The 15,554-nt window shown below is 42.1% G+C and overlaps 1 protein-coding gene across 1 annotated transcript in view; it reads left to right on the forward strand.

Moving 5' to 3' along the window:
• Positions 1-1,132: 1,132 nt before the first annotated feature.
• LOC115799180 (zinc finger MYM-type protein 1-like) overlaps positions 1,133-15,554 on the forward strand; it is a 41,851-nt gene continuing 27,429 nt past the window's right edge. The window contains exons 1-3 of the mRNA XM_030756204.1: positions 1,133-1,364; positions 1,583-1,767; positions 1,815-2,102. Of these exons, the coding sequence (XP_030612064.1) occupies positions 1,133-1,364; positions 1,583-1,767; positions 1,815-2,102 (705 nt within the window). The remainder of the gene's footprint in view (positions 1,365-1,582; positions 1,768-1,814; positions 2,103-15,554) is intronic.

Consider the following 15,554-nt stretch of genomic DNA (forward strand, 5'->3'; position numbering starts at 1 on the left):
CTCTCCCATCAGAGCTTGATTATAACAGAACATGTAAGCCATCAGTCTCTCTTGGCTTTTTTTGGTTACAGGTATGTGGAAAGTGGATTTAAAAGTGTTTATACTGTTAGAGCACATTTAGCGACTCTCTGTCACACTCTGATCCTGGTGTTTGTGGACCAGATTTGTTATTTCCCTTGGTGACTGTTTTTGTCTGCCCAGTGCCTGGCGGTGGTGAGTAGTATCACAGCATTGAGTCTCTAGTTTGGAGTATAGTGGGGTGGATTCTGGGTAACAATTGTTTTTCTCCTTTTATATCGGTCTCTCCTGCTGCTGTCTTGTTTAGCCCGTTTTATTGTATTTTAGCCTCATTGTGTATTTTAGCCTCTGGTAATTTAACTAACCTGTGTTGTCTGGTTTCTCTGCTATTATTAATCTTTTTCTTTTTGTTTGTTTGTTTTTTATTTCAATAAGGCAGAGGGCCATCATGTTGGGAGGCTAGTCCCTTTTTGTAAGGTCACCTCTCAGCACTTATGCATGTGAATAAAAACATTGAAACACAAATATCAAAGACACCATTTTGGTTTGCAGTGAGACATTTGGTGAGTAGTGAGTAGCACCCCTGGGCACTCCTCAGTATAGACTGCCTCCCCAACTGGCCCCCAGGTAGTTGTATTATTGATAGTTTAGTTGGGCTGATATTTTAACTCTCTAGCATTGTGATTAGAGAACTATTCTTTTAGAATTATATTAAAGTCATTTAACTACTGTCAGATGTATGGCTGTGTGGCAGGCACGGTTGGACCCAAATGCAGGAGGCATGAGACAGAGCTGAACTCAAAACAGATTTTATGTTGAGTCTTTAGTTAAGTGCAGTCCAGTCCATGGGACCAGACCCAGAGGCTGACCCCCACCAAGGAGGTGAAGTAAAACCAGGGTTTGTCCGGGTGGCCACCAACAAAGATGAAACAGTTCTGGAGACTAGCTGCGAGCCCAGTGGTTAGGGCAAAACAGTTCTTGGGGCCAGCCAGGTGAAGATGGATGGACTCTGGAGGCCAGTGTGGGACCACTGCTGGAGACAGACAAACTCCGAAGGCTGGCTGGGTTAGGGTTAGATGCTTTGGAGGCCGACCCGGGAGGGTCATCGGCAAAGATGCGGAAGCTCCGGAGGCCGACATTGGTGGAGACAGCAGGTTTTCTCTGGGGAAGGGGCCTCCTGCCAAGCCCCCAGAGAGGACCTGCTGAAGAAGACGAGACCCCTCTGGAAGCTGACAAAGGAGGAGACTTTCTGGGACTCAATGGGTCCTCCAAGATGCAGCCAACATCAGACCTTCAGGCTTGGGCTAAGGACACTCAGGCAGAGCCGGGACCCAACAGCTCAGGCAGTGGGTATTCAGGGTGCTCGAGACCCTCAGGGTTGCTGTGCAGGGCGTGCAGCCATCTCCCTTAATGACTGGGGCTGCAGCAGCTCACACTCGAAACAGTCAGGATACTCAAAACAGTCAAGATACTCTGCAGGGTGTGCAGGCGTCTCCTCAGATGACTGGGTCTCCTTAGCAGAGCATGTAGGTTGTTTGAAAAGCTCTGATGGTGGCTCTGGCAGTGCAGAAGATGCTGAAGACTCTGGTGGAGGTGCAGAAGACCGAAGGGGTGCAGAAGACAGAGCTCAAGATGGAGCTGCAGCTGAAGACTCTGAAGATGATGCAGGCAGCTCAGACAGCTAACGAGGTGATGCAGACGGATGAGACAACTGATGAGGTGATGCGGGCACTTCAGGCGGCGAACGAGGTAAAGCAGATGGCCCAGAAGTGGACGAGGAGATGTGGGTGCCTCAGGTGGCTGACGAGGTGATGCGAGTGCCTCAGGCGGCTAACCAGATGATTCAGGTGCCTCAAGTGGTGGGCCAGATGATGCAGGTGACTCAGGCCGCAGACGAGGTGTCACAGATGATAGCACAGATGCAAATGCTTATGATGGAGAAGCTGCAGATGTCAACACAGATGCAGATGGAGCAGATGCAGGCACGGATGCTGCAGATGATGGCACAGATGATGCAGATGACCCAGACTCTGATTGCAGAAAGTGCACTGGATGCCCAGACTGGGGCTGTGCAGGCCCTACAGGTGACTCCACTGTTGGCTGGGGTTGAAGTGGGCTCGAAGAAACTGTTCCAACACCTTTAGTTAATTAGTAATTAAATATTATAGTTCACAGTCAAGTTCATTTTTCATGTGCTGCAGTGTGGTGCAGCTTCTAGGTGATGCCACAGAGCTGGTTAAGTTACATGAATTTTCTGACATGATCATTTTTGCAACAGCAAAGAATCTTCCAAGGAAAAAGCATTTCTTGTGAGACAAGTTGGCAAACATCTAATAAAAAAAAATAGTAATACTTTCCATCTTTTTACTAGCTGTATATTGGCTAGGGTTTGAACAGCACTATGATGGATAATGTAACATTTTCTTATATATTATAGGATTCAACTGGCTAAATCCACAAAGTGCAGTAAAGTTCAAAACCAGCACAGGTCAATTGATCACAGCTTGTACACAAAGAAATTAAATCTACTGAATCTTATGGCTCACAGTAGAAATTATGTGACTTATTTCTAAGTGACTCATTTCCCCACGCTGCACTGCTAAAATGGAACTTGGGGTTCCCTCACCAAATTCCCTCAGTATGAACAATATTGATGTTCATACTCCAAACTTTAAAACTCCACTTCCATGCCATTTGCTTTTGTGAAAGGCCTGTAAGTCATATTTTTCTGATGCCTATAAATTCTGGCAGTTCATCATTTGCATGTTTGAGTTATTGAGGTTTATTTTTAATGACCTTTATTGGCATTTCAGGCCACACAAGGAGCAACATAACGAGTCTACTGAAGACCTTTGCGAAACGAGTCCAAACAAACATGATGGGGAAAAAACTGTTAAAATATTTTTAAATGCAATAATGAAATAAATTTATTTGCAGTCTGATAATTAACAGACTTGAACCAATTAATAGTGTATGAAATGAAAAGGAAGTAGATAAGGATCATGGATTTCAAGGCCAGCGTTGTAGACAATGACCCCCACACCGCCTGGAAAATGAAAGCTGACTTGATCAATGGAATTAAAAATGACAATGATAAGCTTCCTATTTAGAATGTGAAAAAAAGCATAAGCAAAAGATAAACAACAGAGGACCTTTACAAAGTGTCCTTAATCTTAAGTCTAATTAAACAGCTTAATAAAACTTCAAAACATATCAAAGGGAGAGCTAAACAGAGATGCAGTGATATTCTATCAAAAACAGTCTCATCTCACAATATTAAACAACAGCACCCACTCAACCAGCTCAGGAGCCACATGGCAACGAACACTGACAGAAGTGAGAGTCCAAAGGAAAGTCAGTGGACATGTTTAATGTGAATGAAAAAGTGAAGATATTGTATTCTGACACACTGTATTTCAAACTTGACCAGTAGTGACTTTAGCAAAATCAGATCTATAACAGTCCACCCACGCACATTCCTGCACTTGTTTTGGTTCAGGCTGTGCTGTAGTAGGGGAAACAAAAAACACATCCTTTTATACCTCCAGATGATCACAAAGGTGGTACCAGGCCAACTGGGGCATAGTATCCTTCCTATGTGTCTCTTCTCTCAATTGGTTGTGTTTGGGATACTGACTGGAATGTGTACCTCCACAAGGTCCATCACCAGGCTGGATGGCTCTGTGGATAGCTGTCTTGGTGTCTCAGTCAGTCAGGCCACTTATTTCATAGTTATGATAATCCTTGTGACTTTAATCCCCTGATTTTTTCCTGTCACATCACCAGCAGGTCAAAAGAAATGTTTGCACTTCCAATATGCATGACTGGTGGTCACCTTGTGTTATCATGAAGTTGCAATATAATGAACCTATGATGGGTTGCCATTTCATTTGGTCCCATTCTATGCTCCCATTAGGATGAATATAGGATATTCATCTACCTATCCATCTTTTGCTCTATTGTGATAACCCCCCTACATTTTAATAACCCAATAACCTACAAAATCAGCTTTTGATTCACCCAATTACCTGCTGCAGCAATAGAACATCACATTTTTGCTTCAAGACATGATGAAAAGCAATAAATCCTAAAATATCCAAAGGAATGATTTCCTCTTTCCCTCAACAGACTTTTCATTGGTCATGCACAGCTTCCAGAGGCAAATCAGAGTCATTTTTCCTTCATGAGATGATGAAATTGTGAGTGCTAGTGTCTTATCAGAAAATACTGCATGATGATTTAAAGTGGAAAGTTTTTTGTGTATGTTTAGCTTAAAATTTTTCCACAGGACCGCCGTGTGACTCAGATTGCTGCTGCTTTACAGCGTCTTTACTGTATGGCTAACAGAGTAAATTACCTCGAATGCTATCCATCTGAGAGCAGTTGAGGGCAGCATGAGTAGCATGACATGTTTCATCATACCACATGATGTTCCATCAAGTCCAGGTTTTTTTTTTTTGTTTTGAATAGAGCTCTCACAATTTGCTTATGATCTTTGTCTGGTGTAATTATGTCACTGCTGGGGGGGGAAGGGGGTTACCATTGCAGGCTGTTTGTCCAGAGAAACAAACAAAGTTGACTGCAGGCATGTTGAGTCCAGGCCACAAACAGAAAGAGGTGCTGTGAAAAAACACACATAGGCTACTCTGAAACAAAAATGAACTGTGTCTACTTGCTTGATGTTCCACAGGCAGTTGATTGTTTAGAAAAAGATTGATAGCTATAGAGAAAATGATTAAGTAGAGATGTGAGGTGAATTTTATTTTTACAGTGGAAAGGCAGTGCAGAGAATCAATGATTTTCTATGCATGATTTTCTTTTTATCCTCCATGAATCGCCACCTTATCATTGTGGAAGGGTTTGTGTGTCCCAGTGATCCCAGGAGCTATGCTGTCCGACACCTTGCCCCCCTGGTAAGGTCTCCCTGGGTGAGGGGCCAGACAAAAAGCAATTCCAAAGACCCCTATGGAAGAGTCATCAAGGGAACTTACCAGGGTTATTATAGTTAACGAAAACGAACGAAATAACGAAAACGGAAATTGAAAAAACATTGTCGTTAACTGAAATAAATAAAAACTAAAATTAAAAGGAAGAAACGACAACTAAGTAAAACTGAATTGTGAGTTTACAAAACTAACTAAAACTAACTGAAATTATAGATATTGTTATTTTTTCAAAAGTCTTGTGGATTGATATGAAATCATTTTTTTCCTCTCTCCGAGTTTAAGCTCGGAACGCCGTCGGGCAAATGGGTGCGCATGTGCGTGCGTGCGCACACCGCGCTGCTCCTCAGAGAGTCCCATGTGGACTGTTTTTTTTTTTTTTTTTTTTTACTATGATAGCACAGATAGCAGCGAGTGTCTTGTTGTGGATGATGTTGTGGATGATGTACGGAACACTTCTTAGTCAGGAAAAAAAACACCAACATCAAAGTAGACCTGAGAAGCGCCCACAAGGCAGCTACGGAAACCGCTCTCATCCTACAAGGCAACCCGGCCTGCACCTCCAGAGAAACGTGACTACTCGTCGGGTCAACGCAGCCACAACGTTGTGTTTAGTCCTTGTGCGTTTCCGGCTACTTTATCAGTCAGATAATAATCAGGACTAATAATCAAAGCATCAATATAAGGACTCACAAATGTCAGCAAATTCCTGGAGGGAGCTGCTGAAACTATGGGAATGGACATGAAGAAATGAAGAAAGTGAAAAAACAGGGACAAATATGTTTGCACCCTAAAAACTGAGCACAAAGAGCGAGGACCAAAAAACCCCCAGCACACAACCACAAGGTAATTAACACATGCAATCCAGCTATACATGCATAAATGCGGACATGAGGTCGGACACTTCCGTAGGCTACATAGGCCGCAAAGACCCTGCAAATCTAATCAGCGAGCATCTAACCAAGCTAGCTCCAAAACAGAAGCAGCATCAGGTGGAGAGAACATCAGGATGCAGCTGGATTTGAGCTTTGACTCCTTCAAGGAGTTTGTTTTTGTCAAACACCACATGTAGCTGTTGTTAATCTGCTGCACTGAGGCTGAACTTTATTGGGAGTTTATTGTAGAATTTATCGAGTTTTGGAGTTCATATTGTTAGCAGTTTCTCCCTGTTGATGTTCATGTGTGTCCTTAATATTACACACATTTAGCATGTAGTTCTGCTGTCTGTGAACAGTTGGTTGCTGAATATATTTCTTTAAAGGGTATCTTTAAAGGGTACCTGATTAAGTATGAAAATACTAAAACTAATACTGAAACTAACTAAAACTAACTAAAACTAAGCATAAAACCAAAAATAAAAACTAATAAAAACGAGCAAAACCACTCTGAAAACTAATTAAAACTAACTGAATTAGAGAAAAAAAAGTAAAAACTAACTAAAACTAAACTATAATGTAAAATCCAAAACTATTATAACCCTGGAACTTACCCTGCCGGGGATAGGGTTACCGGGTCCCACCCTGGAGCCAGGCCTGGAGAGGGAGCTTGAGGGAGAGTATGTGGTGAGCATTAGCCGGTGGTGCCCGGAGACATAGGCCTGCCCTCCTGTAGGCCCACCACTTACAGGTGGTGTCATGGGGGTCAGGTGCGATGTATGTTGGGTGGTGGCCAAGGGTGGAGGCCCTGGTGAACCGATCCCCGGCTATCAAGACTGGCTATTGAGACATCTCCTACCTCTCTGGTAGGGAAGAAGCCTGAGCTAGTGTGTGAGGTTAAGAGACACCAGCTAGATATAGTTGGGCTGACCTCAACGCATGGCTTGGGCACTGGAACCAGTCTCCTGGAGAGGGGCTGGACTCTGTTCCAGTCTGGAGTTGCCCTCGGTGAGCGGCGGCAAGCTGGGGTGGGTATTCTTGCATCCCCTCAACTTGCTGCCTGTACGTTGGAGTTTTCACCGGTAGACGAGAGGGTTGTTTCCCTGTGCCTTCAGGCCAGGGAACAGGTCCTGACTGTTGTTTGCGCTTATGCTCCAAATGACAGTTCAGAGTACCCACCCTTCTTGGAATCACTGAGCAGGGTGCTCGTGGGTGCTCCATCCAGTGACTCCATCGTCCTACTGGGAGACTTCAATGCTCACGTGGGCAATGACAGTGAGTCCTGGAGGGGGTGACTGGGAGGAGCGGCCTGCCTGATCTGAACCCGAATGGTGTTTTGTTATTAGACTTCTGTGCAAACCACAGTTTATCCATAACAAACACCATGGCTGAACATAAGGATGTCCATAAGTGCACGTAACATTACGTAGAGATCTGGGGAGGTGCCACTAGATTGGCAGGCCGGGGTGGTGGTCCCCATCTTCAAGAAGGGAGACCGGAGGGTATGCTCCAACTATCAGGGGAGCACTCCTCAGCCTCCCTGGTAAGGTCTATGCCAGGATGCTGGAAAGGAGGGTCTGTCCGTTAGTCGAACCTCAAGACGAACAATGCGATTTTATCCTGGCCATGGTATGCTGGAACAGCTCTTCATCCTCTTGAGGCTATTCAAGGGTGTGCGGTGTGTCATCTACTGCAACGGGTTGGGGCTGAGGTGAGAGAGACAGGACAAAAGACATGCTGTGGAAGAGAGACAGAGATTAATAATGATTAATGATTAAATACAGAGTGAAGTATAAACAGAGTAAATAATGTGAATGAAAAGGAACAGTGCATTATGGGAACCCCCTAGCAGCCTAGGCCTGTATCAGCATAACTAAGGGATGGTTCAGGGTCACCGGATCCAGCCCTAACTATAAGCTTTATCATAAGGAAAAGTTTTAAGCCTAATCTTGAAAACAGAGAGGGTGTCTGTCTCTGAATCCAAGCTGGTTCCACAGAAGAGGGGCCTGAAAGCTGAAGGCTCTGCCTCCCATTCTACTCTTAAGTATCCTAGGAACCACAAGTAAGCCAGCAGTCTGAAAGCGAAGTGCTCTATTAGGGTGATATGGGACTATAAGGTCTTTGAGATAAGATGGGGCCTGATTATTCAAGACCTTGTAGGTGAGGAGAAGGATTTTAAATTCTATTCTGGATTTAACAGGGAGCCAATGAAGAGAAGCCAATATGGGAGAAATATGCTCTCTCTTTCTAGTCCGTCAGTACTCTAGCTGCAGCATTTTGGATCAGCTGAAGGCTTTTCAGGGAGCTTTTAGGACAGCCTGATAATAACGAATTACAATAGTCCAGCCTAGAAATAATAGATGCATGAATTAGCTTTTCAGCATCATTCTGAGAATAGATGTTTCTAATTTTAGAAATATTGCGCAAATGCAAAAAAGCGGTCCTACATATTTGTTTAATATGTGCATTGAAGGACATATCCTGGTCAAAAATGACTCCAAGATTTCTCACAGTGTTACTGGAGGCCAAAGTAATGCCATCCAGAGTAAGTGTCTGGTTTGACACCATGTTTCTAAGATTTGTGGGGCCGAGTACAAGAACTTCAGTTTTATCTGAATTTAGCAGGAAATTAGAGGTCATCCAGGCCTTAATGTCTTTAAGACATTCCTGCAGTTTAACTAATTGATGTGTGTAATCTGGCTTCATGGATAGATAAAGCTCAGTATCATCTGCATAACAGTGAAAATTGATGCAGTACTTTCTAATAATACTGCCTAAGGGAAGCATGTATAATGTAAATAAAATTGGTCCTAGCACAGAACCCTGTGGAACTCTATAATTAACCTTCGTGTGTGAAGAAGACTCCTCATTTACACGAACAAACTGTTGACGAGTGATGGGAGAAGGGAGCAGGAGATTGACAGACAGACTGGAAATGCATCTGCAGTGATGCGAAAACTGCACTTGTCTGTTGTGGTAAAGAGGGAGCTGAAAGTGAAAGCAAAGCTGTCGATTTGCTGGTCAATCTATGTCACATCCCCTCATCTATGATCATGAGCTTGAAAGAATGAGATAGCGAATACAAACAGCAAAAATGAGCTTCCTCCAAAGGGTGGCTAGCCTCTCCCTTAGAGATAAGGTGAGGAGTGCAGCCATTTGGGAGGGGCACAAATTAGAGCTGCTGCTCCTCCACATCAAAAGGAGCCAGATGAGGTGGTTCGAGCAATTGACCAGGATGTCTCCTGGGTGCCTCTTGGGTGAGGTGTCCTGAGCATGTCCTACTGGGAGGAGGCCCCGGGGCAGACCCAGGACACACTGGAGAGATTATATCTCTAGGCTGGCCTGGGAACGCCTTGGGGTACCCTCGGATGAGTTGGAGGAGATAGCTGGGGAGAGGGATGTCTGGGCTTCTCTGCTTAGGCTGCTGGCCTGCGACCCAGCCATGGATAAGCAGAAGAGGATGGATGGATGGATGGATGGATGGATTTTCTTTGTAAATTACAAACTTAAGAAGTAACAGTGAAAGGTTTGACCATATTTTAAGTAGTTAGTCTATTTTTTAACCTAAACTTTAAGTGTTTATATTACAAATTAATCAGTTAATTATTTTAACATTTACAGAAAAAGAAAAGAAAGACGGTCTTCATAAATTCCCAGAGTCCAATGTGAGGACAGCAAATGTCTTGTTCTGCGTTGCTTTAAACTCCCAAAATAGGGAGTAGCGTGCTTCATCCGACAAGGAAAAGCTGCAGTTCTTCAGTCTGAGAAGTTGTAACCAGAGAATGACATTTATCTTCAAGTACATTTCATTTAATATTAAGTGTCTGCTGAATCTATGGACTGATGTTGCAGTACTAATTATTTTTTCTTGCTCATAGTTCATAAGTGGAAAATTTTACAGTTGAAAATAAATGAGTTGACATTCGTTTCTGCTGGAGGTTGCTCAGAGTAGAGCTGCTGCTCTTAATGTTGAAAGGAGTCAGGTTAGTTGGTTGGGGCATCTAATTAGGATGCACCCAACACCCAGCGGAGGGATTACATATCTCCTCTATCCTGGGAACAACTCAGGATCCCTCAGAAGGAGCTGGAAAACGTTGCAGGGAAAAGGATCTCTGGAATACCCTGCTTAGCCTGCTGCCACCGAGGTCCGACTTCAGGTAAGTGATAAGTGTGTATGCAGTCCCCAGTCATAGCCACTTCCCAAACTAAATGAATCAATTATTAATACAATAGAATCACAGATTACTTTTAAAAGCAAGGAAAAAGCAGTACAAGTGTGTGTTTCACACTTGCAAGGAATTTAATTGCACAGATATAATTCAGCTCTACAGAAATTTTGTAGCTTTTGCTTCTTATTAATAATCAATAATTTCTTGCATGAATCTCTTTCACCAGATATTTACCAGGACTCAATATCGTATAATCAATATGGCGTTTCAAATTTGTTGCAAACATTGCTGACGATCTGTTCTTTAAAATTTGACACTCATTTTGTGTGAATCATACCCATCTGCTCATAACACTTACTTTTTGTAACAGCAGTACGACTGTTACAGAAGCTGCATTGTGCATTTCCACAAGCACTAGCCATGCCACCAAGCTATTGTTGTTTACAGCGCATCATACACAGTTGCGTGCGCTTCACTGCATACATTCAATCTTTAATTCAGGCTCCTTTTTTTTTAGTTCACAGGAAACCTGAGTGCTGTTTTTAGCTCATTCAAGCAAAGTGCTGGCCAAGGTTGTGTCATGGTCCTGGGCCGTATGCCCAGTGTTTGTCTTTCTTGCTTTTTTGGTTCTATTTTGTTGTGTTTCTAAGTTTGTTTATTTAGATTCTTAGTTTGTTTAGTGTTCTGTATTTTGTTAGTTATGGTAATTTTATTGCATTCCTGGTTCCTTTTGTTCCTGTCTCCCCTGCGTCTTTGTGTTTTAGTCTGTTTTGTCCCTCTGTCACATCCCTTGCCTCATGTGTTTTTCTATTAAGTTTTATGAGTGTTGTTCCTAGTCTGCGTTTCCATTCCATACCTGCTTGTTTCCTGTTTTACTTTGTCAGTCTTAGTCTCGCCTGCCTTATATTTAGTTTACTTCCCGATCTTGTCCTGTTTAATTATTCCCTGCTTTGTCTCCAGCTGTTCCCGATCCGCTTGTTATCCTGTGTCTGTATTTAAGTCCTCAGTCTGTGTCAGTTCTGTGTTGCATTTTCATTCCTTGTCACGTGCTCCTTATATTTGAGTTTATTGTAAGATTTGTGTTTTTTTGCAGCTAGCTCCTGACCAGCTTTGTTATCTCTTTCATGCAAACAAATAAAGCTGAAGTATAAATGGAGCTCTCACCTTCTGAATCCTGCATTGGGGTCCTCTCTCCCTCTCTGCCACAGCAGTACATGACAGGTTGTTTATACAGTACCATTCAAAAGTTTGGACACACTCATCCATTCACATGAATTTTTGATATTCAAGGATTTAATTTGAAAGGAGGAAAAATAAAAATAAATCAATTTCATGATTAGAGCACTTGGCTCATCTTACTGAGTTTTTTAGTGAGTGCTTTCCAGACAGTTTGAGAGCAGGTTTGTGTAGGAAGCTAAGGATTAGGATATACAGAGCCTCTCCAATATCAGTATCCTCACTAATGGAAATACATTGTACAGTGCTGTGCAGCTCCAGCGATCCGGCAGAGTGCTTTCATCTTCAAACCCATTTGATTAGCCTGAATATTGTCCTGAACAAACTCAGAAAACAGCACAGCTTTAATTTTCTAATGTACTTCTGTCCCACGTCAGGACAATCAGTGTGATATTTTTAGGTCTTTTTTTTTTCCTCCTACATTTGTTATACTCCTGAGTCATTATTTTGAATTGAATTTCATATGATTAAGGATTAAACTCAATTAGAAATGCCAGTGTGGAACATTTTCAGCTGAATTTTAATACAACAAAAGTTTCCTTTACAAAACCCTCTGCAAGCCCAGTTAATTTCATTGCAGTTCAGAGGTGTCATTCTGTCATTGCCTCAGGAGAACCAAGAACAGAGTTAAAAGAAAAAACCCACCAGGCACTGCTTTACAGTGATCTACCTACAGTCAAACAGAATCCAATGCTTATTTACTATACCATATAAATAAATCTACTGTGTAGGATTATGTACATTTTGTACATAATCACCTCATTACATGGCAGCGCTTACAGAGAAGGACAGAATATTGTCTTTTACCTCCTTTGATGTTAGCTCCCTGTAAAACTCCTTATCACCACCAGCAGAAATGATAAAAAAAAAATGTATGTACGCACACCTTTCCTCAGCTCCACGGAGCTTGTGAAATAACATCTTTTCACAAGCTCCTGCTTATGCAGCAAGTGTCCAGCAAGGTTGGGGTTACTTAAGAATGTGGAGATAAAAATGCATTGTAGGGATTTCTCATTGTGCACATGCACAGTTGTGGACTTGGCTGCTGGATTAGTACACCCTTTCAAAGCCAACTCAAAGCCCTCTTCTCTCTCCTGGAGCTACCGGTCAAGTTAGTTGTGGTTGCACAAACAGATTTGCACTTGCTGAATTTATAGCTGGGAGTTGCTTGATGATGATTGCATTCAATGAGAATTTACAGGGTTCAAAAAGATTGGAAATGCCTGCAATAACCTAATATCTGAAGGGGGATTAATGCCTCAGTGAGAGTGGTGAAAGGGGTAAACACCCAGTTTCATTTGTCATTGTTTTCAGCAAAAATATAAGGGCAATAGAGGTGTGGTCAAATGCTTTAACCAACCCACAATTAGATTTTCCTGCCAAGCATCCTCCTGGTATTGTCTGAGTAATGGCTGTTGTCTGTCAGAAGCAGAGGCAGGAGTAGTGGGGCATTATAATAGTGCACAACAAGTACACACTGCCTAATCTTTGACAGTTGACTGCTGTATTTCATCTTTTACCACCAGTCAGCAGTAGTTTCTTTGTAAATTTTCATATTCTTTATACTAAGCGGTAGTTTTAGTTGCATAAATGCTAATCTGTGCTAATATTTTTACATCAGCAGTGGAGGATATTTATTATTAGTAATCACTAGCTCCTGCAGTCCCTTTTAATTCTACAGAGCATTTTTGGCATCTTTTTAACTCCTCGTTTTCGGTTTTAAAATCCACAGATTACTGATTTAGTTCAGCCTCTCATCAGCATTGTTTCCAGCTGCAACAGGAACCAAATGAAAGGGAGACAACCAGCCAATGAACACTAGAGTTGGGTTTAAGCTTTTAGCATACTCTATATTTTGATTTAAAATAAACATTACATGGCTAATTTTGAGAAATCCCCCCACAGTGTTTATCCATCTCAACTTTATACTAAGCAGGTAAGTAATGGATAATTTGGTGTGATAAAATATTAATAACAGTGAGCAATGCAGAAGTATAGTTATCTGTGGTTGTCAGAACAGCTCCCGCTAAGCTCTGTAATTAACAAATGTGGTTGTGGGGAGGGGGGGGGCAGCCTGCTGCTTTTAAAAGGATCTGCCAGTTGTGAATAGCATTAATTTTGGGCTTGTTTTTAACTATTGACTTTCACCATACAATCCCTTTTTAGGTTGTGTAAAACATGGAATATTATTTATTTATTTATTTTTACATGTGTAAGCTCATTAAACAGTTGGTGTAACCAATGACTATAATTGTTTTTCTTGGAACATTTTGGGCTCCTTCCAATTCAGCATCATTTAAACACCACAGCTACCTGAGTATTGACACTAGCCATGTCCATCCCTTTATGACCACAGTGTACCCATCTTCTGATGGCTGCTTCCAGCAGCATAGCACACCATGTCAAAAAGCGCAAGTCCTCTCAAATTCAATTCTCAAACATGACAGTGAGTTCACTGTACTCAAATGGCCTCCACATTCATCAGATCTTTAGAGAGCACCTTTAGAATGTGGTGGAACACAAGATTCACATCACGGATGTGTGCAGCCAACAAATCTGCAGCAGATGTGTGATGCTATGATGTCAGTGTGGACCAAATACTCTGAGGATTTTTTCCAGCAACTTGTTGAATCTGTGCCAAGAAAAATAAAGGCAGCTCTAAATACAAAAACAGTCCAACCCAGTACTTGATAGATGTACCTGTTAAAGTGTACTGAGCGTATCTGTATGCACATTTTACACTGTGCATGCATCTATATTTTTCTTTCATATCCAAGTAAAATTCTGTAAAAAAAAAAAAAAAAAAAGTGGGTGAGCAGATGGAACACTTTTATACTCATCACTTTTCTCATAAATTTGAACGTGCATTTCCACAGAAGCACCGCTTTGAAGCTTGCTTTGGAGTGGGGAAAAAAAAAAAAATCATGTGACATATGACGTCTGAAGCAGCAGCTGTTTCATTCCCCAAATCACTTGACTGGTTCGTGGTCTAATCAGGTGATTCACTGACACCACCTCCTCCTGTTGTGGGCAAAAAGAAAAAGAAGAAAGAAGCCAGTTCAATCCAAAAACAGCTGAAAATATAATGTACTTCAATAAAAATCTGAGAGTGTTCCCCATCCCACAAAATCATCCTCTGCCATAGTTACACATGTTTTCCCAGCACTCTTGCCTCAATAACACAATACACACATACATCAATCTTTATTTGTAAATAAAACATGATGTGATAATGCATGTGTCTCAAAGAATGCAAATATGCTTCAGAACAAAAGGTCTTTTATACAAAGATAGCTTATTGAGGTGTGTGTGTGTGTGCATGCACGTGTGTGTCCATGTGTGTAATTAAGTCTCCCGCCCACCAACTAGCTGCCCACTTTGACTTGAGCCTTGCACTTCTGCAGGCGAGGTGGCTTTGACTGAAGCTTTGAGTGATGAACCCATTTTTGAACCATTTGGCTCAAGTGGTTCACAAAAGCTTCATTTGCCCTTCAGTATCTAAATGCTGTTTCTTCATAGTTTGTTTTTTTGTTTGGAGCCTCCAGGTCCGGTTTTTGGGAAGGGTCCTCTCCAGCATTCCCTGACACTTTCGCAGTACTAGTGATGTCATGGCTGACATCTCTGTGCAAGAAGAGGAGTTTTCTTTCTGTAGGAATGTTTTTGGGATTGTGGAATGATTTGTCGAGAGTATTTGTCTTATAGGTGTTTAGCTGCTTAAATGAGCAAGTCATGGGATGAGTGAGTTTGGTGTAAGTTTCACATGTCATGAAGAATATGGAAAAAAAAAAACTACTCATCTCTGAATGTGCCTGCCACCATCCTTGACATCTGAGCCAAACTACTTTATATACAAGCACAGACACACATACTTGCTCATTAGCGCTAGGTCAAACTAAAGCGCATTTCACTCACCAAAACTCAAGCACAAAGTTTGTGGGTCATGTGTGTGTGTTTCTCTGATGGTCTGTACCACACTGCCAGCCACAATTAATCACATAATCCATTAAATGCTCCAAAAGCTTCCAACAGCACACTCAGTGAAGAGGTCCAGCTTGACGGCTTGAAGTAGTGGATGAGGCACAGCAGACGCCAACTGGCTCCAGCTGCTTGTGCCCGGACACCTGTCAGTCTAGGAGTCCACTTCCCCAAACTCACCCCATTCAGAGTTATGAAGGAGCCCAAAAACTTTTTTTGTAAATATGCTTTTAAATACTGTTTTGTTGGCCATTTTATCATAGCCTGTGGAGATTGACTCCTTTTTGTCACCTGCCTCATTTTGAAAAAGTCAGCTTTATTGGCACTGCTTGTCTAGG

This window comes from Archocentrus centrarchus, chromosome 20 (genome assembly GCF_007364275.1).
Source record: "Archocentrus centrarchus isolate MPI-CPG fArcCen1 chromosome 20, fArcCen1, whole genome shotgun sequence".
NCBI lineage: Eukaryota > Metazoa > Chordata > Actinopteri > Cichliformes > Cichlidae > Archocentrus > Archocentrus centrarchus.